General features: G+C 47.3%; 1 protein-coding gene across 1 annotated transcript in view; it reads right to left on the bottom strand.

Annotated features, from left to right (window-relative positions):
• LOC115123089 (slit homolog 3 protein-like) overlaps positions 1-25,116 on the bottom strand; it is a 516,835-nt gene that overhangs the window by 132,958 nt on the left and 358,761 nt on the right. The window contains 3 exon segments of the mRNA XM_065018507.1: positions 9,285-9,428; positions 10,198-10,272; positions 17,286-17,436. Of these exon segments, the coding sequence (XP_064874579.1) occupies positions 9,285-9,428; positions 10,198-10,272; positions 17,286-17,436 (370 nt within the window).

The raw sequence follows: 25,116 nt of genomic DNA on the forward strand, positions 1-25,116 counted from the left end.
TTATGGAGTGTGTATGTCTGTGAATGTCTGAATGTTGTTGAGTATACAGTGGTTAAATGTATGGTCTGTTAGGGAGTATGTATGTCTGTGAATGTTGTTGAGTATACAGCGGTTAGATGTATTGTCTGTTAGGGAGTGTGTATGTCTGTTAATGTTGTTGAGTATACAGTGGTTAGATGTATGGTCTGTTAGGGAGTATGTATGTCTGTGAATGTTGTTGAGTATACAGTGGTTAGATGTATTGTCTGTTCGGGAGTGTGTATGTCTGTGAATGTTGTTGAGTATACAGTGGTTAGATGTATTGTCTGTTATGGAGTATGTATGTCTGTTAATGTTGTTGAGTATACAGTGGTTAGATGTATTGTCTGTTATGGGGTATGTATGTCTGTGAATGTTGTTGAGTATACAGTGGTTAGATGTATTGTCTGTTAGGAGTGTGTATGTCTGTGAATGTTGTTGAGTATACAGTGGTTAGATGTATGGTCTGTTAGGGAGTGTGTATGTCTGTGAATGTTGTTGAGTATACAGTGGTTAGATGTATTGTCTGTTATGGAGTATGTATGTCTGTGAATGTTGTTGAGTATACAGTGGTTAGATGTATGGTCTGTTATGGAGTGTGTATGTCTGTGAATGTTGTTGAGTATACAGTGGTTAGATGTATTGTCTGTTCGGGAGTATGTATGTCTGTGAATGTTGTTGAGTATACAGTGGTTAGATGTATTGTCTGTTCGGGAGTGTGTATGTCTGTGAATGTTGTTGAGTATACAGTGGTTAGATGTATGGTCTGTTAGGGAGTGTGTATGTCTGTGAATGTTGTTGAGTATACAGTGGTTAGATGTATCGTCTGTTATGGAGTATGTATGTCTCTGAATGTTGTTGAGTATACAGTGGTTAGATGTATTGTCTGTTATGGAGTATGTATGTCTGTGAATGTTGTTGAGTATACAGTGGTTAGATGTATTGTCTGTTCGGGAGTGTGTATGTCTTTGAATGTTGTTGAGTATACAGTGGGTAGATGTATTGTCTGTTAGGGAGTGTGTATGTCTGTGAATGTTGTTGAGTTTACAGTGGTTAGATGTATGGTCTGTTAGGGAGTGTGTATGTCTGTGAATGTTGTTGAGTATACAGTGGTTAGATGTATGGTCTGTTAGGGAGTGTGTATGTCTGTGAATGTTGTTGAGTATACAGTGGTTAGATGTATTGTCTGTTAGGGAGTATGTATGTCTGTGAATGTTGTTGAGTATACAGTGGTTAGATGTATTGTCTGTTAGGGAGTGTGTTTGTCTGTGAATGTTGTTGAGTATACAGTGGTTAGATGTATTGTCTGTTAGGGAGTGTGTATGTCTGTGAATGTTGTTGAGTATACAGTGGTTAGATGTATTGTCTGTTAGGGAGTGTGTATGTCTGTGAATGTTGTTGAGTATACAGTGGTTAGATGTATTGTCTGTTCGGGAGTGTGTATGTCTGTGAATGTTGTTGAGTATACAGTGGTTAGATGTATGGTCTGTTAGGGAGTATGTATGTATGTGAATGTTGTTGAGTATACAGCGGTTAGATGTATTGTCTGTTAGGAGTGTGTATGTCTGTTAATGTTGTTGAGTATACAGCGGTTAGATGTATTGTCTGTTCGGGAGTGTGTATGTCTGTGAATGTTGTTGAGTATACAGTGGTTAGATGTATTGTCTGTTATGGAGTATGTATGTCTGTGAATGTTGTTGAGTATACAGTGGTTAGATGTATTGCCTGTTAGGGAGTATGTATGTCTGTGAATGTTGTTGAGTATACAGTGGTTAGATGTATTGTCTGTTAGGGAGTATGTATGTCTGTGAATGTTGTTGAGTATACAGTGGGTAGATGTATTGTCTGTTAGGGAGTGTGTATGTCTGTGAATGTTGTTGAGTATACAGTGGTTAGATGTATTGTCTGTTATGGAGTATGTATGTCTGTGAATGTTGTTGAGTATACAGTGGTTAGATGTATTGTCTGTTCGGGAGTATGTATGTCTGTGAATGTTGTTGAGGATACAGTGGTTAGATGTATTGTCTGTTAGGGAGTGTGTATGTCTGTGAATGTCTGAATGTTGTTGAGTATACAGTGGTTAGATGTATTGTCTGTTATGGAGTGTGTATGTCTGTGAATGTCTGAATGTTGTTGAGTATACAGTGATTAAATGTATGGTCTGTTAGGGAGTATGTATGTCTGTGAATGTTGTTGAGTATACAGCGGTTAGATGTATTGTCTGTTAGGGAGTGTGTATGTCTGTTAATGTTGTTGAGTATACAGTGGTTAGATGTATTGTCTGTTAGGGAGTGTGTATGTCTGTGAATGTTGATGAGTATACAGTGGTTAGATGTATTGTCTGTTAGGGAGTGTGTATGTCTGTGAATGTTGTTGAGTATACAGTGGTTAGATGTATTGTCTGTTATGGAGTATGTATGTCTGTGAATGTTGTTGAGTATACAGTGGTTAGATGTATTGTCTGTTATGGAGTATGTATGTCTGTTAATGTTGTTGAGTATACAGTGGTTAGATGTATTGTCTGTTATGGAGTATGTATGTCTGTGAATGTTGTTGAGTATACAGTGGTTAGATGTATTGTCTGTTAGGGAGTATGTATGTCTGTGAATGTTGTTGAGTATACAGTGGTTAGATGTATGGTCTGTTAGGGAGTATGTATGTCTGTGAATGTTGTTGAGTATACAGTGGTTAGATGTATTGTCTGTTCGGGAGTGTGTATGTCTGTGAATGTTGTTGAGTATACAGTGGTTAGATGTATTGTCTGTTATGGAGTATGTATGTCTGTTAATGTTGTTGAGTATACAGTGGTTAGATGTATTGTCTGTTATGGAGTATGTATGTCTTTGAATGTTGTTGAGTATACAGTGGTTAGATGTATTGTCTGTTAGGGAGTATGTATGTCTGTGAATGTTGTTGAGTATACAGTGGTTAGATGTATTGTCTGTTCGGGAGTGTGTATATCTGTGAATGTTGTTGAGTATACAGTGGTTAGATGTATTGTCTGTTAGGGAGTATGTATGTCTGTGAATGTTGTTGAGTATACAGTGGTTAGATGTATTGTCTGTTATGGAGTATGTATGTCTGTGAATGTTGTTGAGTATACAGTGGTTAGATGTATGGTCTGTTAGGGAGTATGTATGTCTGTGAATGTTGTTGAGTATACAGTGGTTAGATGTATTGTCTGTTCGGGAGTGTGTATGTCTGTGAATGTTGTTGAGTATACAGTGGTTAGATGTATGGTCTGTTATGGAGTATGTATGTCTGTTAATGTTGTTGAGTATACAGTGGTTAGATGTATTGTCTGTTATGGAGTATGTATGTCTGTGAATGTTGTTGAGTATACAGTGGTTAGATGTATTGTCTGTTAGGGAGTGTGTATGTCTGTGAATGTTGTTGAGTATACAGTGGTTAGATGTATGGTCTGTTAGGGAGTGTGTATGTCTGTGAATGTTGTTGAGTATACAGTGGTTAGATGTATTGTCTGTTATGGAGTATGTATGTCTGTGAATGTTGTTGAGTATACAGTGGTTAGATGTATGGTCTGTTATGGAGTGTGTATGTCTGTGAATGTTGTTGAGTATACAGTGGTTAGATGTATTGTCTGTTCGGGAGTATGTATGTCTGTGAATGTTGTTGAGTATACAGTGGTTAGATGTATTGTCTGTTCGGGAGTGTGTATGTCTGTGAATGTTGTTGAGTATACAGTGGTTAGATGTATGGTCTGTTAGGGAGTGTGTATGTCTGTGAATGTTGTTGAGTATACAGTGGTTAGATGTATCGTCTGTTATGGAGTATGTATGTCTGTGAATGTTGTTGAGTATACAGTGGTTAGATGTATTGTCTGTTAGGGAGTGTGTATGTCTGTGAATGTTGTTGAGTATACAGTGGTTAGATGTATTGTCTGTTAGGGAGTATGTATGTCTGTGAATGTTGTTGAGTATACAGTGGTTAGATGTATTGTCTGTTCGGGAGTGTGTATGTCTGTGAATGTTGTTGAGTATACAGTGGTTAGATGTATGGTCTGTTATGGAGTATGTATGTCTGTTAATGTTGTTGAGTATACAGTGGTTAGATGTATTGTCTGTTATGGAGTATGTATGTCTGTGAATGTTGTTGAGTATACAGTGGTTAGATGTATTGTCTGTTAGGGAGTGTGTATGTCTGTGAATGTTGTTGAGTATACAGTGGTTAGATGTATGGTCTGTTAGGGAGTGTGTATGTCTGTTAATGTTGTTGAGTATACAGTGGTTAGATGTATTGTCTGTTATGGAGTATGTATGTCTTTGAATGTTGTTGAGTATACAGTGGTTAGATGTATTGTCTGTTAGGGAGTATGTATGTCTGTGAATGTTGTTGAGTATACAGTGGTTAGATGTATTGTCTGTTCGGGAGTGTGTATATCTGTGAATGTTGTTGAGTATACAGTGGTTAGATGTATTGTCTGTTAGGGAGTATGTATGTCTGTGAATGTTGTTGAGTATACAGTGGTTAGATGTATTGTCTGTTATGGAGTATGTATGTCTGTGAATGTTGTTGAGTATACAGTGGTTAGATGTATGGTCTGTTAGGGAGTATGTATGTCTGTGAATGTTGTTGAGTATACAGTGGTTAGATGTATTGTCTGTTCGGGAGTGTGTATGTCTGTGAATGTTGTTGAGTATACAGTGGTTAGATGTATGGTCTGTTATGGAGTATGTATGTCTGTTAATGTTGTTGAGTATACAGTGGTTAGATGTATTGTCTGTTATGGAGTATGTATGTCTGTGAATGTTGTTGAGTATACAGTGGTTAGATGTATTGTCTGTTAGGGAGTGTGTATGTCTGTGAATGTTGTTGAGTATACAGTGGTTAGATGTATGGTCTGTTAGGGAGTGTGTATGTCTGTGAATGTTGTTGAGTATACAGTGGTTAGATGTATTGTCTGTTATGGAGTATGTATGTCTGTGAATGTTGTTGAGTATACAGTGGTTAGATGTATGGTCTGTTATGGAGTGTGTATGTCTGTGAATGTTGTTGAGTATACAGTGGTTAGATGTATTGTCTGTTCGGGAGTATGTATGTCTGTGAATGTTGTTGAGTATACAGTGGTTAGATGTATTGTCTGTTCGGGAGTGTGTATGTCTGTGAATGTTGTTGAGTATACAGTGGTTAGATGTATTGTCTGTTCGGGAGTGTGTATGTCTGTGAATGTTGTTGAGTATACAGTGGTTAGATGTATGGTCTGTTATGGAGTATGTATGTCTGTGAATGTTGTTGAGTATACAGTGGTTAGATGTATTGTCTGTTATGGAGTATGTATGTCTTTGAATGTTGTTGAGTATACAGTGGTTAGATGTATTGTCTGTTAGGGAGTATGTATGTCTGTGAATGTTGTTGAGTATACAGTGGTTAGATGTATTGTCTGTTCGGGAGTGTGTATGTCTGTGAATGTTGTTGAGTATACAGTGGTTAGATGTATGGTCTGTTATGGAGTATGTATGTCTGTTAATGTTGTTGAGTATACAGTGGTTAGATGTATTGTCTGTTATGGAGTATGTATGTCTGTGAATGTTGTTGAGTATACAGTGGTTAGATGTATTGTCTGTTAGGGAGTGTGTATGTCTGTGAATGTTGTTGAGTATACAGTGGTTAGATGTATGGTCTGTTAGGGAGTGTGTATGTCTGTGAATGTTGTTGAGTATACAGTGGTTAGATGTATTGTCTGTTATGGAGTATGTATGTCTGTGAATGTTGTTGAGTATACAGTGGTTAGATGTATGGTCTGTTATGGAGTGTGTATGTCTGTGAATGTTGTTGAGTATACAGTGGTTAGATGTATTGTCTGTTCGGGAGTATGTATGTCTGTGAATGTTGTTGAGTATACAGTGGTTAGATGTATTGTCTGTTCGGGAGTGTGTATGTCTGTGAATGTTGTTGAGTATACAGTGGTTAGATGTATGGTCTGTTAGGGAGTGTGTATGTCTGTGAATGTTGTTGAGTATACAGTGGTTAGATGTATCGTCTGTTATGGAGTATGTATGTCTGTGAATGTTGTTGAGTATACAGTGGTTAGATGTATTGTCTGTTCGGGAGTGTGTATGTCTTTGAATGTTGTTGAGTATACAGTGGGTAGATGTATTGTCTGTTAGGGAGTGTGTATGTCTGTTAATGTTGTTGAGTATACAGTGGTTAGATGCATGGTCTGTTAGGGAGTATGTATGTCTGTGAATGTTGTTGAGTATACAGTGGTTAGATGTATTGTCTGTTCGGGAGTGTGTATGTCTGTGAATGTTGTTGAGTATACAGTGGTTAGATGTATTGTCTGTTATGGAGTATGTATGTCTGTTAATGTTGTTGAGTATACAGTGGTTAGATGTATTGTCTGTTATGGAGTATGTATGTCTGTGAATGTTGTTGAGTATACAGTGGTTAGATGTATGGTCTGTTAGGGAGTGTGTATGTCTGTGAATGTTGTTGAGTATACAGTGGTTAGATGTATTGTCTGTTATGGAGTATGTATGTCTGTGAATGTTGTTGAGTATACAGTGGTTAGATGTATGGTCTGTTATGGAGTGTGTATGTCTGTGAATGTTGTTGAGTATACAGTGGTTAGATGTATTGTCTGTTCGGGAGTATGTATGTCTGTGAATGTTGTTGAGTATACAGTGGTTAGATGTATTGTCTGTTCGGGAGTGTGTATGTCTGTGAATGTTGTTGAGTATACAGTGGTTAGATGTATTGTCTGTTCGGGAGTGTGTATGTCTGTGAATGTTGTTGAGTATACAGTGGTTAGATGTATGGTCTGTTATGGAGTATGTATGTCTGTTAATGTTGTTGAGTATACAGTGGTTAGATGTATTGTCTGTTATGGAGTATGTATGTCTGTGAATGTTGTTGAGTATACAGTGGTTAGATGTATTGTCTGTTAGGGAGTGTGTATGTCTGTGAATGTTGTTGAGTATACAGTGGTTAGATGTATGGTCTGTTAGGGAGTGTGTATGTCTGTGAATGTTGTTGAGTATACAGTGGGTAGATGTATTGTCTGTTAGGGAGTGTGTATGTCTGTGAATGTTGTTGAGTATACAGTGGTTAGATGTATGGTCTGTTAGGGAGTGTGTATGTCTGTGAATGTTGTTGAGTATACAGTGGTTAGATGTATGGTCTGTTAGGGAGTGTGTATGTCTTTGAATGTTGTTGAGTATACAGTGGGTAGATGTATTGTCTGTTAGGGAGTGTGTATGTCTGTTAATGTTGTTGAGTATACAGTGGTTAGATGTATGGTCTGTTAGGGAGTGTGTATGTCTGTGAATGTTGTTGAGTATACAGTGGTTAGATGTATGGTCTGTTAGGGAGTGTGTATGTCTGTGAATGTTGTTGAGTATACAGTGGTTAGATGTATGGTCTGTTAGGGAGTATGTATGTCTGTGAATGTTGTTGAGTATACAGTGGTTAGATGTATTGTCTGTTAGGGAGTGTGTATGTCTGTGAATGTTGTTGAGTATACAGTGGTTAGATGTATTGTGTGTGGACACATTATTGAATAGATTCATACGGTGTAAGTCACTTTGGATAAAATCATCTGCTAAATGGCATAACAGTGTATTCCGAAAGTATTCCGACCCCTTGACTTTTTCAAATTGTATTACATTACAGCCTTATTCTTAAATGGATGATAAAAACAATTCCCATCAATCTACACATAAAACCTCATAACGACGAAGCAAAAACAGGTTGCAAATGTTTACATTTTTTTGAAGCACCTTTGGCAGCGATTACAGCCTCGAGTCTTCTTGGGTGTGAAGGTACAAGCCTGGCACACCTGTATTTGAGGGTGTTTCTCCCATTCTTCTCTGCAGATCCTCTCAAGCTCTGTCAGGTTGGACGGGGAGCGTCGCTGCACAGCTATTTTCAGGTCTCTTCAGAGATGCTAGGCTGGGCCACTCAAGGACATTCAGAGAATTGTCCCGAATCACTACTGCGAATTCTTGGCGGTGTGCTTAGGGTCATTGTCCTGTTGGAAAGCGACCCTTTGACCCCAGTCTGAGGTCCTGAGCACTCTGGAGCAGGTTTTCATCAAGGATCTGTGTGCTCCATTCAACTTTCCCTCGATCCTGACTAGTCTCCCAGTCCCTGCCACTGAAAAACATCTCCACAGCATGATGCTGCCACCACCATGCTTCACTGTAGGGATAGTGGCATGTTTCCTCCAGAGGATCTCCACAGAGGAACTCTAGAGCTCTGTCAGAGTGACCATCAGGTTCTTGGTCACCTCCCTGACCAACGCCCTTCTCCCCCGATTGCTCAGTTTGGCCGGGCGGCCAACTACTGGAAGAGTCTTGGTGGTTCCAAACTTCTTCCATTTAAGAATGATGGAGGCCACTGTGTTCTTAGGGACCTTCAATGCTGCAGACATGTTTTTGGTACCCTTCCCCAGATGTGCCTCGTCATAATCCTGTCTCGGAGCTCTACAGACAATTCCTTCGACCTCATGACTTGGTTTTTGCTCTGACATGCACTGTCAACTGTGGGAGCTTATATAGACAGGTATGTGTCTTTCCAAATCAAGTCCAATCAATTGAATTTACCACAAGTTGACTCCAAACAAATTGTGGAAACATGTCAAGGATGATCAATGGGAACAGGATGCACCTGAGCTCATAGAAAAGGGTCTGAATATTTATATAAATAAGTCATTTCTGTGTTTTATTTTCAATACATTTCCCCAAAAATCCCAAAACCTGTTTTTTGCTTTCTCATTATGGGGTATTGTGTGTAGATTGATAAGGACATGTTTTTCTCCTTTACAATACATATTGATGGTCTTATTCTGATGACATGATGATCGATAAACATATTCTCGCTCTTATCCATAATCTCATCATGTAGACTAGCCTACCTGCACTTTATCTGCAAGCTTTTGTCTGGAGCCCACGTGTCAAGACCAGAGGAGGCACATGTCTATTCAACGCAACAGTGTCTGTGACAAAACTATTGGTAGAGTTGAAAATGAGATGGAAAGATATTGAACTTTAGAGTTTTATTCTGTACATGAAAACTAAAAGTATGTCATCACATAGTGATTTTTATCCTCAACAAATTAGTTTGGTGGAAACACACCGCAGGTATTTTATTTAAGCAGATTTTAGAATATTTGCATGACAATCTGTCGCCAATTAGATGGAAACCTAGATTATGACTGCCATGTGGATATTATTAAATACAACTTCAACCCTTGGGCATTGGGTCTAAGCCTTTATATTCTAAGATGGCCGCTCGGCTCCACTAACAGTGTCTTGAGTCCGGTCAGCCCTCGGAACATTCGTCCCTGCAGCGCCTGCAGCTTGTTGCCCGTCAGAAGCAACTCCAAGACCCCCACGGCTCCGTCGAAGGCCCCCTCGCGTATGTCCCGCAGCTTGTTGTTGCTAAGGTTACTGTGAGAGAGGGAACATGGTAAATATCACACTGTGTTAAGATCTTTTTACCTAAACATCATTATAACCAGCCAAACACATAAACTTCTCATTTAGCCTCCCACTCCAGTAACAGGGAGAATCAATCATCAAGCCTAATTGGGTTACCGTTTGTCTCGCCTGCATCCTAATCTGTCCCCAAAGGGCGGAACAGGTGGAAATTACATTATTTCAACTGGTTTTACCCGCTGTGTCATAGTCTTAGGCCAAACAATCCAAAGTATGATTGGTTGCAAACAACAGGAAATATATATATATAGCATTCCTATGTGTGGTGGGTAGCAAACAACGTCAACACCAGTTTTCCATGGCGCCATGAAGAAGAGGGGAGAAGTTTAGATGTTGCTCAATATATAATTTCTCTCATGATGCTAGATGGTACGCATTTTCATGTTAGATAAATCACTCCTCATCGTGTTGTGTACAGCAGCAGCAGCAGACTTGGCTTTTTTCATCTTCCTGGAGTGGGCCTTTTATATTGCCTGACTATAAATCACATTGTCCTCTCCCATTTGAATAGAATATTCCCCTGCCTCCCTCTCTCCACCCCAGTCTCCTCTCCTCCCCATCTTCTCCTCTCTTCCCCTCCCTAGGTTCTTAAAACCGCTCATTGCATAAAAAGTTGGTGTTGACATAAACCTCTCAGACAAGACATGCCCAGACTGCAACACACCACAACAACTCAGCCTGTGTGTATGTGTGTTTTAAAGGGCAATGAAAACAGCCATACATCTTCCTCAGGTTGGGGAGCTTCTTAAAGGTCCCCACAGCCTCCAGGATGGACATTTCATTGTCATTCAGGCGCCTGTTGTGGAGAGAGAGAGAGAGAGAGAGAGAGAGAGAGAGAGAGAGAGAGAGAGAGAAAGAGCGAGAGAGCCAGGGAGAGAGAGAGAGAGAGACAGAGAGAGAGAGAGAGACACAGAGAGAGAGGGGGGGGAGAGAGAGAGACAGAGAGAGAGAGAGAGACAGAGAGAGAGAGACAGGGAGAGAGAGACAGGGAGAGAGAGAGAGAGACAGAGACAGAGAGAGAGACACACAGAAAAGAGAGAGAGAGAGAGAGAGAGAGAGAGAGAGAGAGGAGAGGAGAGAGAGAGACAGAGAGAGCGAGAGGGGGAGAGACAGAGAGAGAGGGTTGAGAGACAGAGAGAGAGACAGGGAGAGAGAGAGACAGAGAGAGAGAGAGAGAGACAGACAGAGAGAGCGACACAGAGAGAGAGAGAGAGAGAGAGAGAGAGAGGGGGGTAGAGAGAGAGAGAGGTAGAGAGAGAGAGAGAGAGATAGATAGATAGAAAAAGAGAGAGAGAGAGAGAGGGGGGGGAGAGAGAGAGAGACAGAATGCAGTTGCTAAAGCCAGGCAAGAGACATAAAAAAATCACTTAGATAAAGGACGGAGAAAGAAAACTGAAGAGTCATCAATATTCAAATCGCTCGCCGCTAAAGGGACGAGTTTGTATGATGGGTGGGCGATCGCCAATCATCAACCTTTGCTAACATAAAATAGTTTATTTGGGAAGGAAAGAGAGAGAGAGATGAGAGGAGAGAGAGAGATCAAGATAAAGAGAGGGAGAGAGAGGAGAGAGATTAAGGGAGGGAGGGAGAGAGGAGAGAGAGAGAAATAAAGGGAGGGGGGGAGAGAGAGCGATAAAGATAAAGGGAGGGAGAGAGAGAGGAGAGAGATATAAAGGGAGGGAGGGAGAGAGGAGAGAGAGATAAAGGGAGGGAGGGAGAGAGGAGAGAGAGAGAAATAAAGGGAGGGAGGGAGAGAGCGATAAAGATAAAGGGAGGGAGAGAGAGAGGAGAGAGATATAAAGGGAGGGAGGGAGAGAGGAGAGAGAGATAAAGATAAAGGGAGGGATAGAGAGAGGAGAGAGAGGGATAAAGATAAAGGGAGAGAGAGGAGAGAGAGAGATAAAGGGAGGGAGGAAGAGAGGAGAGAGAGAGAGATAAAGGAGGGATAGAGAGTGGAGAGAGAGGGATAAAGATAAAGGAGAGAGAGGAGAGAGAGATAAAGGGAGGGAGGGAGGGAGGGAGGGAGGGAGGAGAGAGAGAGAGGAGAGATATAAAGGAGGGAGGGAGAGAGGAGAGAGAGAGAGAGAGATAAAGGGAGGGAGGGAGAGAGAGAGGAGAGATAAAGGGAGGGAGGGAGAGAGGAGAGAGAGATAAAGGGGGAGGGAGAGAGGAGAGAGAGAGAGATAAGGATAAAGGAGGGAGAAAGAGAGGAGAGAGAGAGATAAAGGGAGGCAGGGAGGGAGAGAGGAGAGAGAGATATACAGAAAAAGGGAGGGAGAGAGAGAGGAGAGAGATACAAAGGAGGAGAGAGAGAGGAGAGAGAGAGATAAAGATACAGGAGAGAGAGAGAGAGAGAGGAGAGAGATAAAGGGAGGGAGAGAGAGGAGAGAGATAAAATTAAAGGGAGGGAGAGAGAGAGATAAAGGGAAGAAGGGAGAGAGAGAGAGAGAGAGAGAGAGAGAAGTATAAAGATAAAGGGAGGGAGAGAGAGAGAGGAGAGAGAGAGAGATAAAGACAATGGGAGGGAGAGAGAGAGAGAGAGAGAGAGAGAGAGAGATAAAGATAAAGGGAGGGAGAGAGAGAGAGAGGAGAGAGAGAGATAAAGGGAGGGAGGGAGAGAGAGAGATAAAGATAAAGGGAGGGAGAGAGAGAAGCAAGAGGAGAGAGGAGACAGAGAGAGGAGAAAGAGAGAGAGAGAGAGAGAGAGAGAGAGAGAGAGAGGGAGGGAGAGAGAGAGGAGAGATAAAGGGAGGGAGAGAGAGGAGAGAGAGAGAGATAAAGGGAGGGAGAGAGAGGAGAGAGAGATAAAGGAGGGAGAGAGAGAAGCAAGAGGAGAGAGGAGACAGAGAGAGGAGAGAGAGAGAGAGAGATAAAGGGAGGGAGGGAGAGAGAGGGGAGAGGAGAGGGGGGAGAGAGACAATAGAGAGGAGAGAGGGGGAAAACATCCTGATGTGGTATATGTCCTCTAGCCAGTGGAGAAGGGCAACATTTAGTTTCCCTGACATGCTCTGCACTGGGACTTGGCCAGAGTGGAGCCAGGGCCCAATAGCCGGGATTGCCTGGTGCTATTAGCTAGCCATCACTCACTGTGAGATGTGATGAGGGTGAACTAGTATTGAGAGGGGGTAGAGAGAGGGGCATAGAAAGGTGGGTAGAGAGAGGGGTATAGAGAGAGGGGGTAGAAAGAGGGGCATAGAGAGGTGTATAGAGAGAGGGGTATGGAGAGAGGGGGTAGAAAGAGGGGCATAGAGAGGTGTATAGAGAGAGGGGTATAGAGAGAGGGGTAGAGAGAGGGGCATAGAAAGGTGGGTAGAGAGAGGGGTATAGAGAGAGGGGGTAGAAAGAGGGGCATAGAGAGGTGTATAGAGAGAGGGGTATAGAGAGAGGGGGTAGAAAGAGGGGCATAGAGAGAGGGGTATAGAGAGGTGTATAGAGAGAGGGGTATAGAGAGGTGTATAGAGAGAGGGGTATAGAGAGAGGGGGTAGAGAGAAGGGCATAAAGAGAGGGGGTATAGAGAGAGAGGGTAGAGAGAGGGGCATAGAGATGTGGGTAGAGAGATGGGCATAGAGAGAGGGAGAGAGAGAGGAGAGAGAGAGATAAAGATAAGGGGAGGGAGAGAGATAAAGGGATGGAGAGAGAGAGGAGAGAGAGATAAAGGGAGGGAGAGAGAGAAGCAAGAGGAGAGAGGAGACAGAGAGAGGAGAAAGAGAGAGAGAGAGAAAGGGAGGGAGAGAGAGAGATAAAGGGAGGGAGAGAGAGGAGAGAGAGAGAGATAAAGGGAGGGAGAGAGAGGAGAGAGAGAGATAAAGGGAGGGAGAGAGAGAAGCAAGAGGAGAGAGGAGACAGAGAGAGATAAAGGGAGGGAGAGAGAGAAGCAAGAGCAGAGAGGAGACAGAGAGAGATAAAGGGAGGGAGGGAGAGAGAGGGGAGAGGAGAGGAGAGGGGGAAGAGAGACAATAGAGAGGAGAGAGGGAGAAAACATCCTGATGTGGTATATGTCCTCTAGCCAGTGCAGAAGGGCAACATTTAGTTTCCCTGACATGCTCTGCACTGGGACTTGGCCAGAGTGGAGCCAGGGCCCAATAGCCCGGGATTGCCTGGTGCTATTAGCTAGCCATCACTCACTGTGAGATGTGGTGAGGGTGAACTAGTATTGATGGGGTTGGGCATAGAGAGAGGGGTTAGAGAGAGAGGGGGTAGAGAGAGGGGCATAGAGAGGTGTGTAGAGAGAGGGGTATAGAGAGAGGGGGTAGAGAGAGGGGCATAGAGAGAGGGGGTAGAGAGAGGGGCATAGAGAGGTGTGTAGAGAGAGGGGTATAGAGAGAGGGGGTAGAGAGAGGGGGTAGAGGGAGGGGATAGAGAGAGGGGCTATAGAGAGAGAGGGTAGAGAGAGGGGCACGAGAGGTGGGTAGAGAGATGAGCATAGAGAGAGGGGTAGAGAGAGGGGTATAGAGAGAGGGGGTAGAGAGAGGGGCATAGAGAGGTGTGTAGAGAGAGGGGCATAGAGAGAGAGGGGTAGAGAGAGGGGGATAGAGAGAGGGGGTATAGAGAGGAGCATATAGAGAGGGGGTATAGAGAGAGGGGTAGAGAGAGTGGTATAGAGAGGGGCATAAAGAGAGGGGGTATAGAGAGAGGGTAGAGAGAGGGGCATAGAGAGGTGGGTAGAGAGATGGGCATAGAGAGAGGGGGATAGAGAGAGGGGATAGAGAGAGGGGTAGAGAGAGGGGCATAGAGAGAGAGGGGTATAGAGAGGTGTGTAGAGAGAGGGGTATACAGAGAGGGGGTAGAGAGAGGGGGATAGAGAGAGAGGGTAGAGAGAGGGGATAGAAAGAGGGGGTAGAGAGAGGGCATATAGAGAGAGAGGGGTATAGAGAGAGAGGGCAGAGAGAGGGGTAGAGAGAGGGGTAGAGAGAGGGGCACAGAGAGAGGGGCTATAGAGAGAGAGGGTAGAGAGAGGGGCATCGAGAGGTGGGTAGGGAGATGAGCATAGAGAGAGGGGGTAGAGAGAGGGGGATAGAGAGAGGGGTAGAGAGATGGGCATAGAAAGAGGGGGTAGAGGGAGGAGTATAAAGAGAGAGGGTAGAGAGGGGCATAGAGAGGTGGGTAGAGAGATGGGCATAGAGAGAGGGGGTAGAGGGAGGGGCATAAAGAGAGGGGGTGGAGAGAGGGGGATAGAGAGAGGGGCAGAGAGAGGGGTAGAGAGAGAGGGGCATAAAGAGAGGGGTAGAGAGAGGGGATAGAGAGAGGGGTAGAGAGATGAGCATAAAGAGAGGGGGTACAGAGAGGGGCATAAAGAGAGAGGGGTAGAGAGAGGGGCACAAAGAGAGGGGGTAGAGAGAGGGGCATAAAGAGAGGGGGTAGAGATAGGGCACAAAGAGAGGGGGTAGAGAGAGGGGCATAAAGAGAGAGGGTAGAGAGAGGGCACAAAGAGAGAGGGGTAGAGAGAGGGGGTAGAGAGAGAGGGGGTAGAGAGAGGGGCATAAAGAGAGGGGGTAGAGAGGGGCATAAAGAGAGAGGGGGTAGAGAGAGGGGCATAAAGAGAGGGTGTAGAGAGAGGGGCATAAAGAGAGAGGGGGTAGAGAGAGGGGCATAAAGAGAGAGGGGGTAGAGAGAGGGGCATGAAGAGAGAGGGGGTAGAGAGAGGGCATAAAGAGAGAGGGGGTAGAGAGAGGGCACAAAGAGAGAGGGGGTAGAGAGAGGGCATAAAGAGAGAGGGGTAGAGAGAGGGCATAAAGAGAGGGGTAGAGAGAGGGGCATAAAGAGAGGGGGTAGAGAGAGAGGGGGTAGAGAGAGGGGCATAAAGAGAGGGGGTAGAGAGATGAGCATAAAGAGAGGGGGTAGAGAGAGGGGCATAAAGAGAGGGGTAGAGAGAGGGGCATAAAAGAGAGGGGGTAGAGAGAGGGGGTAGAGGGAGGGGTATAGAGAGGTGGGTAGAGAGACGAGCATAGAGAGAGGGGGATAGAGAGAGGGGCATAAAGAGAGGGTGTAGAGAGAGGGGGATAGATACTTTAATGAAGACAGCTTCTCCATCCTAGAGGGAGAGATCAACCATTTCTAGGCCCAGGGACATGTACTAGTCTGTGGTGACCTAAATGCCAGAACCGGACAAGAACCTGACACCCTCAGCACACAGGGGGACAAACACCTGCCTGGAGGTGACAGCATTCCCTGCCCCATTTGCCCCCCTAGACACAACTATGACAACATAACCACGCTGGGTATGTGCATAGTCAATGGTAGGCTTCGAGGGGACTCGTACGGTAGGTACACCTATAGCTCATCTCTTGACAGTAGTACTGTAGACTACTTCATCACTGACCTCAACCCAGAGTCTCTCAGAGCGTTCACAGTCAGCCCACTGACACCCCTATCAGATCACAGCAAAGTCACAGTCTACTTAAACAGAGAGCAAAACTCAATCATGAGGCATCAAAGCCAAAGGAACTGAATAATATTAATACATTATTTCACTTTTGTTTATTATCTACTTCACTTGCTTTGGCAATGTTAACATTCTGTATGTTTCCCATGCCAATAAAGCACTTACATTTTAATTGAAATTAGAGAGAGGGGATAGAGAGAGGGGATAGATTGAGGGGAGAGAGGGATAGATATAGGGGATAGAGAGAGGGGAGAGAGAGGTGGTAGATTGAGGGGAGAGAGAGAGGGATAGATATAGGGGATAGAGAGAGGGGAGAGAGAGAGGGCTGGGAGATATGTGTGTGTATGTGTATGTGTATGGTGTGTGTGTGGTGTGTGTGTGTGGTGTGTGTGTGGTGTGTGTGTGTGTGTGTGTGTGGTGTGTGTGTGTATGTGTGCGTATGTGTAGTGTGTGTGTGTGTGTGTGGTGTGTGTGTGTGTGTGGTGTGTGTGTGTGGTGTGTGTGTATGTGGTGTGTGTGTATATGTGTGTGTGGTGTGTGTATGTGTGTGTGTGTGTGTGTGTGTGTGTGTGCACCTACAGGTCTGTGGTGTGTGTATGTGTGTGGTGTGTGTGTTCTCCTACAGGTCTGTGGTGTGTGTGTGCTCCTACAGGTCTGTGGTGTGTGTGTGTTGTGTGTGTGTGCTCCTACAGGTCTGTGGTGTGTGTGTGCTCCTACAGGTCAGTTGTGTGTGTGTGTGTGTGTGTGTGTGTTCCCACAGGTCTGTGGTGTGTGTGTGTCCTACAGGTCTGTGTGTGTGTGTGTGTGTGTGTGTGTGTGTGTCCTACAGGTCTGTGTGTGTGTGTGTGTGTGTGCTCCTACAGGTCTGTGGTGTGTGTGTGCTCCTACAGGTCTGTGGTGTGTGTGTGTTGTGTGTGTGTGCTCCTACAGGTCTGTGGTGTGTGTGTGTGTGTGTGTGTGTGTGTGGTGTGTGTGTGCTCCTACAGGTCTGTGGTGTGTGTGTGTGTGTGTGGTGTGTGTGTGCTCCTACAGGTCTGTGGTGTGTGTGTGTGTGTGTGTGTGCTCCTACAGGTCTGTGGTGTGTGTGTGCTCCTACAGGTCTGTGGTGTGTGTGTGTGTGGTGTGTGTGTGTGCTCCTACAGGTCTGTGGTGTGTGTGTGCTCCTACAGGTCTGTGGTGTGTGTGTGTGCTCCTACAGGTCTGTGGTGTGTATGTGTGTGTGTGGTGTGTGTGTGCTCCTACAGGTCTGTGGTGTGTGTGTGCTCCTACAGGTCTGTGTGCTCCTACAGGTCTGTGGTGTGTGTGTGTGCTCCTACAGGTCTGTGGTGTGTGTGTGCTCCTACAGGTCTGTGGTGTGTGTGTGCTCCTACAGGTCTGTGGTGTGTGTGTGTGTTCCTACAGGTCTGTGGTGTGTGTGTGCTCCTACAGGTCTGTGGTGTGCTCGGGGAGGTGTGGAGGCAGTTTGGTCAGTTTGAGATTGGAGCAGTCCACCACGGTGCCCTCACAGCGACACTTCTCTGGACACACCAGGTCCTGGAAACACTCTCCACTCAGTCTGCTACGGTAGTCCTCTGTACCTGGGCAGGAGATGGACAGGAGAGTGGATAGGAGGGGAGACAGGAGAGGGACAGGAGAGAGACAGGAGAGGGACAGGAGAGTGGATAGGAGAGGGACGGGAGAGGGACGGGAGAGAGACAGGAGAGGGACGGGAGAGGGACAGGAGAGGGATAGGAGAGTGGATAGGAGAGTGGAAAGGAGAGAGACAGGAGAGGGACAGGAGAGGGACAGGAGAGGGATAGGAGAGGGATAGGAGAGTGATAGGAGAGTGGATAGGAGGGAAGACAGGAGAGGGCCAGGAGAGAGACAGGAGAGAGACAGGAGAGGGACGGGAGAGAGACAGGAGAGGGACAGGAGAGTGGATAGGAGAGGGACAGGAGAGGGACAGGAGAGTGGATAGGAGAGGGACAGGAGAGTGACAGGAGAGTGGATAGGAGAGGGACAGGAGAGGGACAGGAGAGTGGATAGGAGAGGGACAGGAGAGGGACAGGAGAGTGACAGGAGAGGGATAGGAGAGTGGACAGGAGAGGGACAGGAGAGAGACAGGAGAGGGACGGGAGAGGGACGGGAGAGAGACAGGAGAGGGACAGGAGAGGGACAGGAGAGGGCCAGGAGAGTGGATAGGAGAGGGACAGGAGAAGGACAGGAGAGTGGATAGGAGAGGGACGGGAGAGGGACAGGAGAGTGACAGGAGAAAGACAGGAGAGAGACAGGAGAGGGACAGGAAAGTGACAGGAAAATGGATAGGAGAGGGACGGGAGAGGGACAGGAAAGTGACAGGAAAGTGGATAGGAGAGGGACGGGAGAGAGACAGGAGAGGGACAGGAGAGAGACAGGAGAGAGACAGGAGAGGGACAGGAGAGGGACGGGAGAGGGACAGGAGAGAGACAGGAGAGGGATAGGAGAGTGGACAGGAGAGGGACAGGAGAGAGACGGGAGAGGGACGGGAGAGAGACAGGAGAGGGACAGGAGAGTGGATAGGAGAGAGACAGGAGAGGGACGGGAGAGAGACAGGAGAGGGACAGGAGAGTGGACAGGAGATGGACAGGAGAGGGACAGGAGAGGGACAGGAGAGGGACAGGAGAGTGGATAGGAGAGGGACAGGAGAAGGACAGGAGAGTGGATAGGAGAGGGACGGGAGAGGGACAGGAGAGTGACAGGAGAAAGACAGGAGAGAGACAGGAGAGGGACAGGAGAGAGACGGGAGAGAGACAGGAGAGTGGACAGGAAAGTGACAGGAAAGTGGATAGGAGAGGGACGGGAGAGGGACAGGAAAGTGACAGGAAAGTGGATAGGAGAGGGACGGGAGAGAGACAGGAGAGGGACAGGAGAGAGACAGGAGAGAGACAGGAGAGGGACAGGAGAGGGACGGGAGAGGGACAGGAGAGAGACAGGAGAGGGACAGGAGAGGGACAGAAGAGAGACAGGAGAGGGACATGAGAGGGACAGGATAGGGATGGGAGAGGGACAGGAGAGGGACAGGAGAGGGACAGGAGAGAGACAGGAGAGGGACATGAAAGTGACAGGAAAGTGGATAGGAGAGGGACGGGAGAGAGACAGGAGAGGGACAGGAGAGAGACAGGAGAGGGACAGGAGAGGGACAGGAGAGAGACAGGAGAGGGACAGGAGAGGGACGGGAGAGGGACAGGAGAGGGACAGGAGAGGGACAGGAGAGAGACAGGAGAGGGACAGGAGAAGGACAGGAGAGGGACGGGAGAGGGACAGGAGAGAGACAGGAGAGGGACAGGAGAGGGACAGGAGAGTGGATAGGAGAGAGACAGGAGAGAGACAGGAGAGTGGACAGGAGAGAGACAGGATAGTGGACAGGAGAGAGACAGGAGAGAGACAGGAGAGAGACAGGAGAGAGACAGGAGAGTGGACAGGAGAGAGACAGGATAGTGAACAGGAGAGAGACAGGAGAGAGACAGGAGAGTGGACAGGAGAGAGACAGGAGAGTGGACAGGAGAGAGACAGGAGTGGATATGAGAGGGACAGGAGAGAGACAGGAGAGACAGGAGAGTGGACAGGAGAGAGACAGGATAGTGAACAGGAGAGTGGACAGGAGAGAGACAGGAGAGTGGACAGGAGAGAGACAGGAGAGTGGACAGGAGAGAGAAAGGAGAGTGGACAGGAGAGAGACAGGAGAGAGACAGGAGTGGATAGGAGAGAGACAGGAGAGTGGACAGGAGAGAGACAGGAGAGAGACAGGAGTGGATAGGAGAGGGACAGGAGAGAGACAGGAGAGTGGACAGGAGAGAGACAGGAGAGTGGACAGGAGAGAGACAGGAGTGGATAGGAGAGGGACAGGAGAGAGACAGGAGAGTGGACAGGAGAGTGACAGGAGAGTGGACGGGAGAGAGACAGGAGAGTGACAGGAGAGTGACAGGAGAGTGAACAGGAGAGTGACAGGAGAGTGGACAGGAGAGTGGACGGGAGAGTGGACAGGAGAGTGACAGGAGAGTGGATAGGAGAGTGGACAGGAGAGAGACAGGAGAGTGACAGGAGAGTGAACAGGAGAGTGTACAGGAGAGTGACAGGAGAGTGGACAGGAGAGTGACAGGAGAGTGGACGGGAGAGAGACAGGAGAGTGGACAGGAGAGTGACAGGAGAGTGAACAGGAGAGTGACAGGAGAGTGGACAGGAGAGTGGACGGGAGAGTGGACAGGAGAGTGACAGGAGAGTGGATAGGAGAGTGGACAGGAGAGAGACAGGAGAGTGACAGGAGAGTGAACAGGAGAGTGACAGGAGAGTGTACAGGAGAGTGACAGGAGAGTGGACAGGAGAGTGACAGGAGAGTGGACGGGAGAGAGACAGGAGAGTGGACAGGAGAATGAACAGGAGAGAGACAGGAGAGTGGAAAGGAGAGAGACAGGAGAGTGGACAGGAGAGAGACAGGAGAGGGACAGGAGAGAGACAGGAGAGTGGACAGGAGAGAGACAGGAGAGTGGACAGGAGAGAGACAGGAGAGTGGAAAGGAGAGAGATAGGAGAGTGGACAGGAGAGAGACAGGAGAGTGGAAAGGAGAGAGACAGGAGAGGGGATAGGAGAGTGGATAGGAGAGTGGACAGGAGAGTGGACAGGAGCGTGACAGGAGAGGGACAGGAGAGGGACAGGAGAGTGGATAGGAGAGTGGACAGGAGCGTGACAGGAGAGGGATAGGAGAGTGGACAGGAGCGTGACAGGAGCGTGACAGGAGAGTGACAGGAGAGTGACAGGAGGGAGACAGGAGAGAGACAGGAGAGTGGACATGAGAGTGGACAGGAGAGTGGACAGGAGAGTGGACCGGAGAGTGGATAGGAGAGTGACAGGAGAGAGACAGGAGAGTGGACAGGAGAGAGACAGGAGAGTGGACATGAGAGTGGACAGGAGAGTGGACAGGAGAGTGGACAGGAGAGTGGTCAGGAGAGTGGACAGCAAAGAGACAGGAGAGTGGATAGGCGAGTGGACAGGAGAGTGGACAGGAGAGTGGATAGGAGAGTGGACAGGAGAGTGGATAGGAGAGAGACAGGAGAGTGGACAAGAGAGTGGATAGGAGAGAGACAGGAGAGTGGACAGGAGAGTGGACAGGAGAGGGACAGGAGAGAGACAGGAGAGAGGATAGGAGAGTGGACAGGAGAGTGGACAGGAGAGTGGACAGGAGAGTGGATAGGAGAGTGGACAGGAGATGGGATAGGAGAGATACAGGAGAGGGACATATTTGGATAGGAGAGACAGGAGATTGGACATGAGATTTGACAGCAGATGGATAGGAGAGACAGACAGGGACAGACAGTGGACAGGATTATGGAGAAGTGGACAGGATGGATAGGAGAGAGACAGGAGAGGGACATAGGAGAGGACATTTGGAGATGATAGAGAGAGACAGGAGATTGCGAGGATTTGGACAGGATATTTAATCATGATATTTACAGGAGAGTGGATAGGAGAGAGACAGGAGAGGGACAGGAGAGTGGATAGGAGAGAGACAGGAGAGTGGACAGGAGAGTGACAGGAGAGTGGACAGGAGAGTGAATAGGAGAGAGACAGGAGAGTGGACAGGAGAGTGGATAGGAGAGAGACAGGAGAGGGACAGGATAGTGGATAGGAGTGAGACAGGAGAGGGACAGGAGAGGGACAGGAGAGTGGATAGGAGAGAGGAGAGTGGATAGGAGAGAGACAGGAGAGTGGATAGGAGAGTGGATAGGTGAGGGAGAGGAGAGTGGACAGGAGAGTGGATAGGAGAGTGGACAGGAGAGTGGACAGGAGAGTGACAGGAGAGGGACAGGAGAGGGACAGGAGAGAGACAGGAGAGAGACAGGAGAGAGACAGGAGAGTGGATAGGAGAGAGACAGGAGAGGGACAGGAGAGTGGATAGGAGAGTGGATGGGAGAGGGACAGGAGAGAGACAGGAGAGAGACAGGAGAGGGACAGGAGAGAGATAGGAGAGTAGATATGAGAGAGACAGGAGAGAGACAGGAGAGAGACAGGAGAGTGGATATGAGAGAGACAGGAGAGGGACAGGAGAGTGGATAGGAGAGGGACAGGAGAGAGACAGGAGAGAGACAGGAGAGAGATAGGAGAGTAGATAGGAGAGAGACAGGAGAGTGGACAGGAGAGTGGATAGGAGAGTGGACAGGAGAGTGGACAGGAGAGAGACAGGAGAGTGGATATGAGAGTGGACAGGAGAGGGACAGGAGAGAGACAGGAGAGTGGATAGGAGAGTGACAGGAGAGAGACAGGAGAGAGACAGGAGAGTGGACAGTAGAGTGGATAGGAGAGTGGACAGGAGAGTGGATAGGAGAGTGGACAGGAGAGTGGATAGGAGAGTTGACAGGAGAGTGGACAGGAGAGTGGATTGGAGAGTGGACAGGAGAGAGACAGGAGAGTGGATAGGAGAGTGGACAGGAGAGGGACAGGAGAGAGACAGGAGAGTGGACAGGAGAGTGGATAGGAGAGTGGACAGGAGAGAGACAGGAGAGTGGACAGGAGAGTGGACAGGAGAGTGGATAGGAGAGTGGACAGGAGAGTGGACAGGAGAGTGTATAGGAGAGTGGACAGGAGAATGGATAGGAGATTGGATAGGAGAGTGGATAGGAGAGGGACAGGAGAGAGACAGGAGAGTGACAGGAGAGTGGACAGGAGAGTGGACAGGAGAGGGACAGGAGAGAGACAGGAGAGTGACAGGAGAGTGGACAGGAGAGTGGATATGAGAGTGGACAGGAGAGGGACAGGAGAGTGGACAGGAGAGAGACATGAGGGATAGGATGGACATCGGAGATTTACAGGAGAGTGGACAGGAGAGAGTGATAGAGAGTGGACAGGAGGGACAGGAGAGGACAGGAGAGGACAGGAGATTTTATGACAGGAGATGTGGACAGGAGAGAGACATTTTAGAGACAGGATTGGATAGGAGAGGATAGGAGAGTGGACAGGAGTGGACAGGAGATGGACAGGAGAGGATAGGACAGTGGACAGCGAGAGTGACAGGAGAGGGATAGGAGAGTGGACGACAGAGTGGATAGGAGATTTTTACAGGAGAGTAGATAGGAGAGTTTATAGAGATATAGAGAGTGGACAGGAGAGTGGATAGGAGAGTGCATATTTTAGGAGAGGGATAGGAGAGGATTTTAGGAGAGGACAGGAGAGTGGACGACAGGATAGGAGATTTTAGATAGGAGAGGGACAGGAGAGTGGATAGGAGAGGGAGAGAGACAGGAGATTTAATCAGGACAGAGGGACAGGAGATTTTTAGGGACGGTAGAGGGAAAGGAGATCATGAGGGACAGGAGAGTGGATAGGAGAGTGGATAGGAGAGGGACAGGAGAGTGGATAGGAGAGTGGACAGGAGAGTGGATTTTATCGGACAGAGAGTGGACAGGAGAGTGGATAGGAGAGTGGACAGGAGAGTGGATAGGAGAGTGGACAGGAGAGTAGATAGGAGAGTGGATAGGAGAGTGGATAGGAGAGGGACAGGAGAGTGGATAGGAGAGGGAGAGAGACAGGAGAGTGGACAGGAGAGGGACAGGAGAGGAGAGGGACGGTAGAGGGAAAGGAGAGGAGAGGGACAGGAGAGTGGATAGGAGAGTGGATAGGGAGAGCGGATCAGGATGATATGAGGAGCGACGCGATATTATCGGCAGACATATTGACATGACGATCGCGACATTTTTATGGCGATATTTAATCGCAGACATATACTTGCACTCGGCATATGTTCATCATGATATTTTAACGGCACATGCATGGACTATGATGCGGCCGGCAGACATTTTTAATCGGCGGTTATGGCTGATTGGCGATGACTTACATGATCGCATATTTGACGCATATTTTAATCGCTATACGATGCATATTTTAATCGCATGTATTATTTTGACTGCGACGATTGCATATTTAATCGGCTGATCATTTTCGACGCATATTTTAATTTCCATGACATTAAGATCACAGTATTTTAGACTGGTATTATTTTTATCACAAGACCTCGACTGGCATATTTCTGACAGACATTTTGAACACGATACATCATGCGCATATTTCATCATGATATTTAACGCTTTTATTTACTGGCGATATTTTATCAGGCGACGTATCGGGCGAGAGAGACAGAGAGAGACAGGAGAGGTACAGGAGGGGAGACAGGACAGTGGATAGGAGAGTGGATAGGAGAGTGGATAGGAGAGGGACAGGAGAGTGACAGGAGAGAGACAGGAGAGAGACAGGAGAGAGACAGGAGAGTGGATAGGAGAGAGACAAGAGAGGGACAGGAGAGGACAGGGACAGGAGAGGGACAGGAGAGGGACAGGAGAGGGAGAGGGACAGGGACAGGAGAGGGACAGGAGGGGAGAGGGACAGGAGAGGGACAGGAGAGGAGAGGGACAGGAGAGGGACAGGAGAGGGACAGGAGAGGGAGAGGGACAGGAGAGGGACAGGAGGGGAGAGGGACAGGAGAGGGACAGTACAGCAGAGGGACAGGAGGGGAGACAGGAGAGGGACAGAAGAGGGACATGAGAGGGACAGGAGAGGGACCGAGGGTGGACAGGACAGACCATCACGGAACTGTGACATTTATGGAAAACCTCAACTGCTGATTTGCTTAGCCAGGTCCCTGTGCTGTCTTTCATTGTCCTGGGGATCTGGGACCATCTTGCTTACTGTAGGCATTGAATTATGCATATCCCTATTACTGGAACGCAATGCCTCTCAAACATACACTATACAGAACACACACACATGAACAAAGGAACACCCCCACACATAGCTATTAAACATTTTAAAAATAAAACACACACACCTACAAAATCATTTGGAAGAGAACAGTTGACAGAAAGGTCAATTCCAGGATGTTAGTTGCTTGAAGATGTTTTGACAGAGTAATACAGGGTTGTTTTTCTGTAACTCCGGGTGTTGGATGGTTGTAAGTCTGGTTTCCATCACACAAGCCTTTCCTTGGCACCGCTGTATATGATACTCATTCCATCTCCAACAGTGATCCAAGAGAGCCTCTGACAACGCAAGCTCCAAGAACCACAGCCCAGAACCAGACAGGGCCCGCCGGATGAGAGGCTCTGTTGGGGTCTCTTTCCTCTCTCTCTGCTGGGGAAACCACTGGGCTTGGCTCAAACACTGGCTCACACTGGCTGCCTTCCAAAGGGCACCCTATTCCCGATGTAATGCATTACTGTTGACCAGAGCCCTATGGGCCCTATGGACCCTGGTCA

This window comes from Oncorhynchus nerka, linkage group LG5, assembly GCF_034236695.1.
Source record: "Oncorhynchus nerka isolate Pitt River linkage group LG5, Oner_Uvic_2.0, whole genome shotgun sequence".
In the NCBI taxonomy this organism is placed as follows: domain Eukaryota; kingdom Metazoa; phylum Chordata; class Actinopteri; order Salmoniformes; family Salmonidae; genus Oncorhynchus; species Oncorhynchus nerka.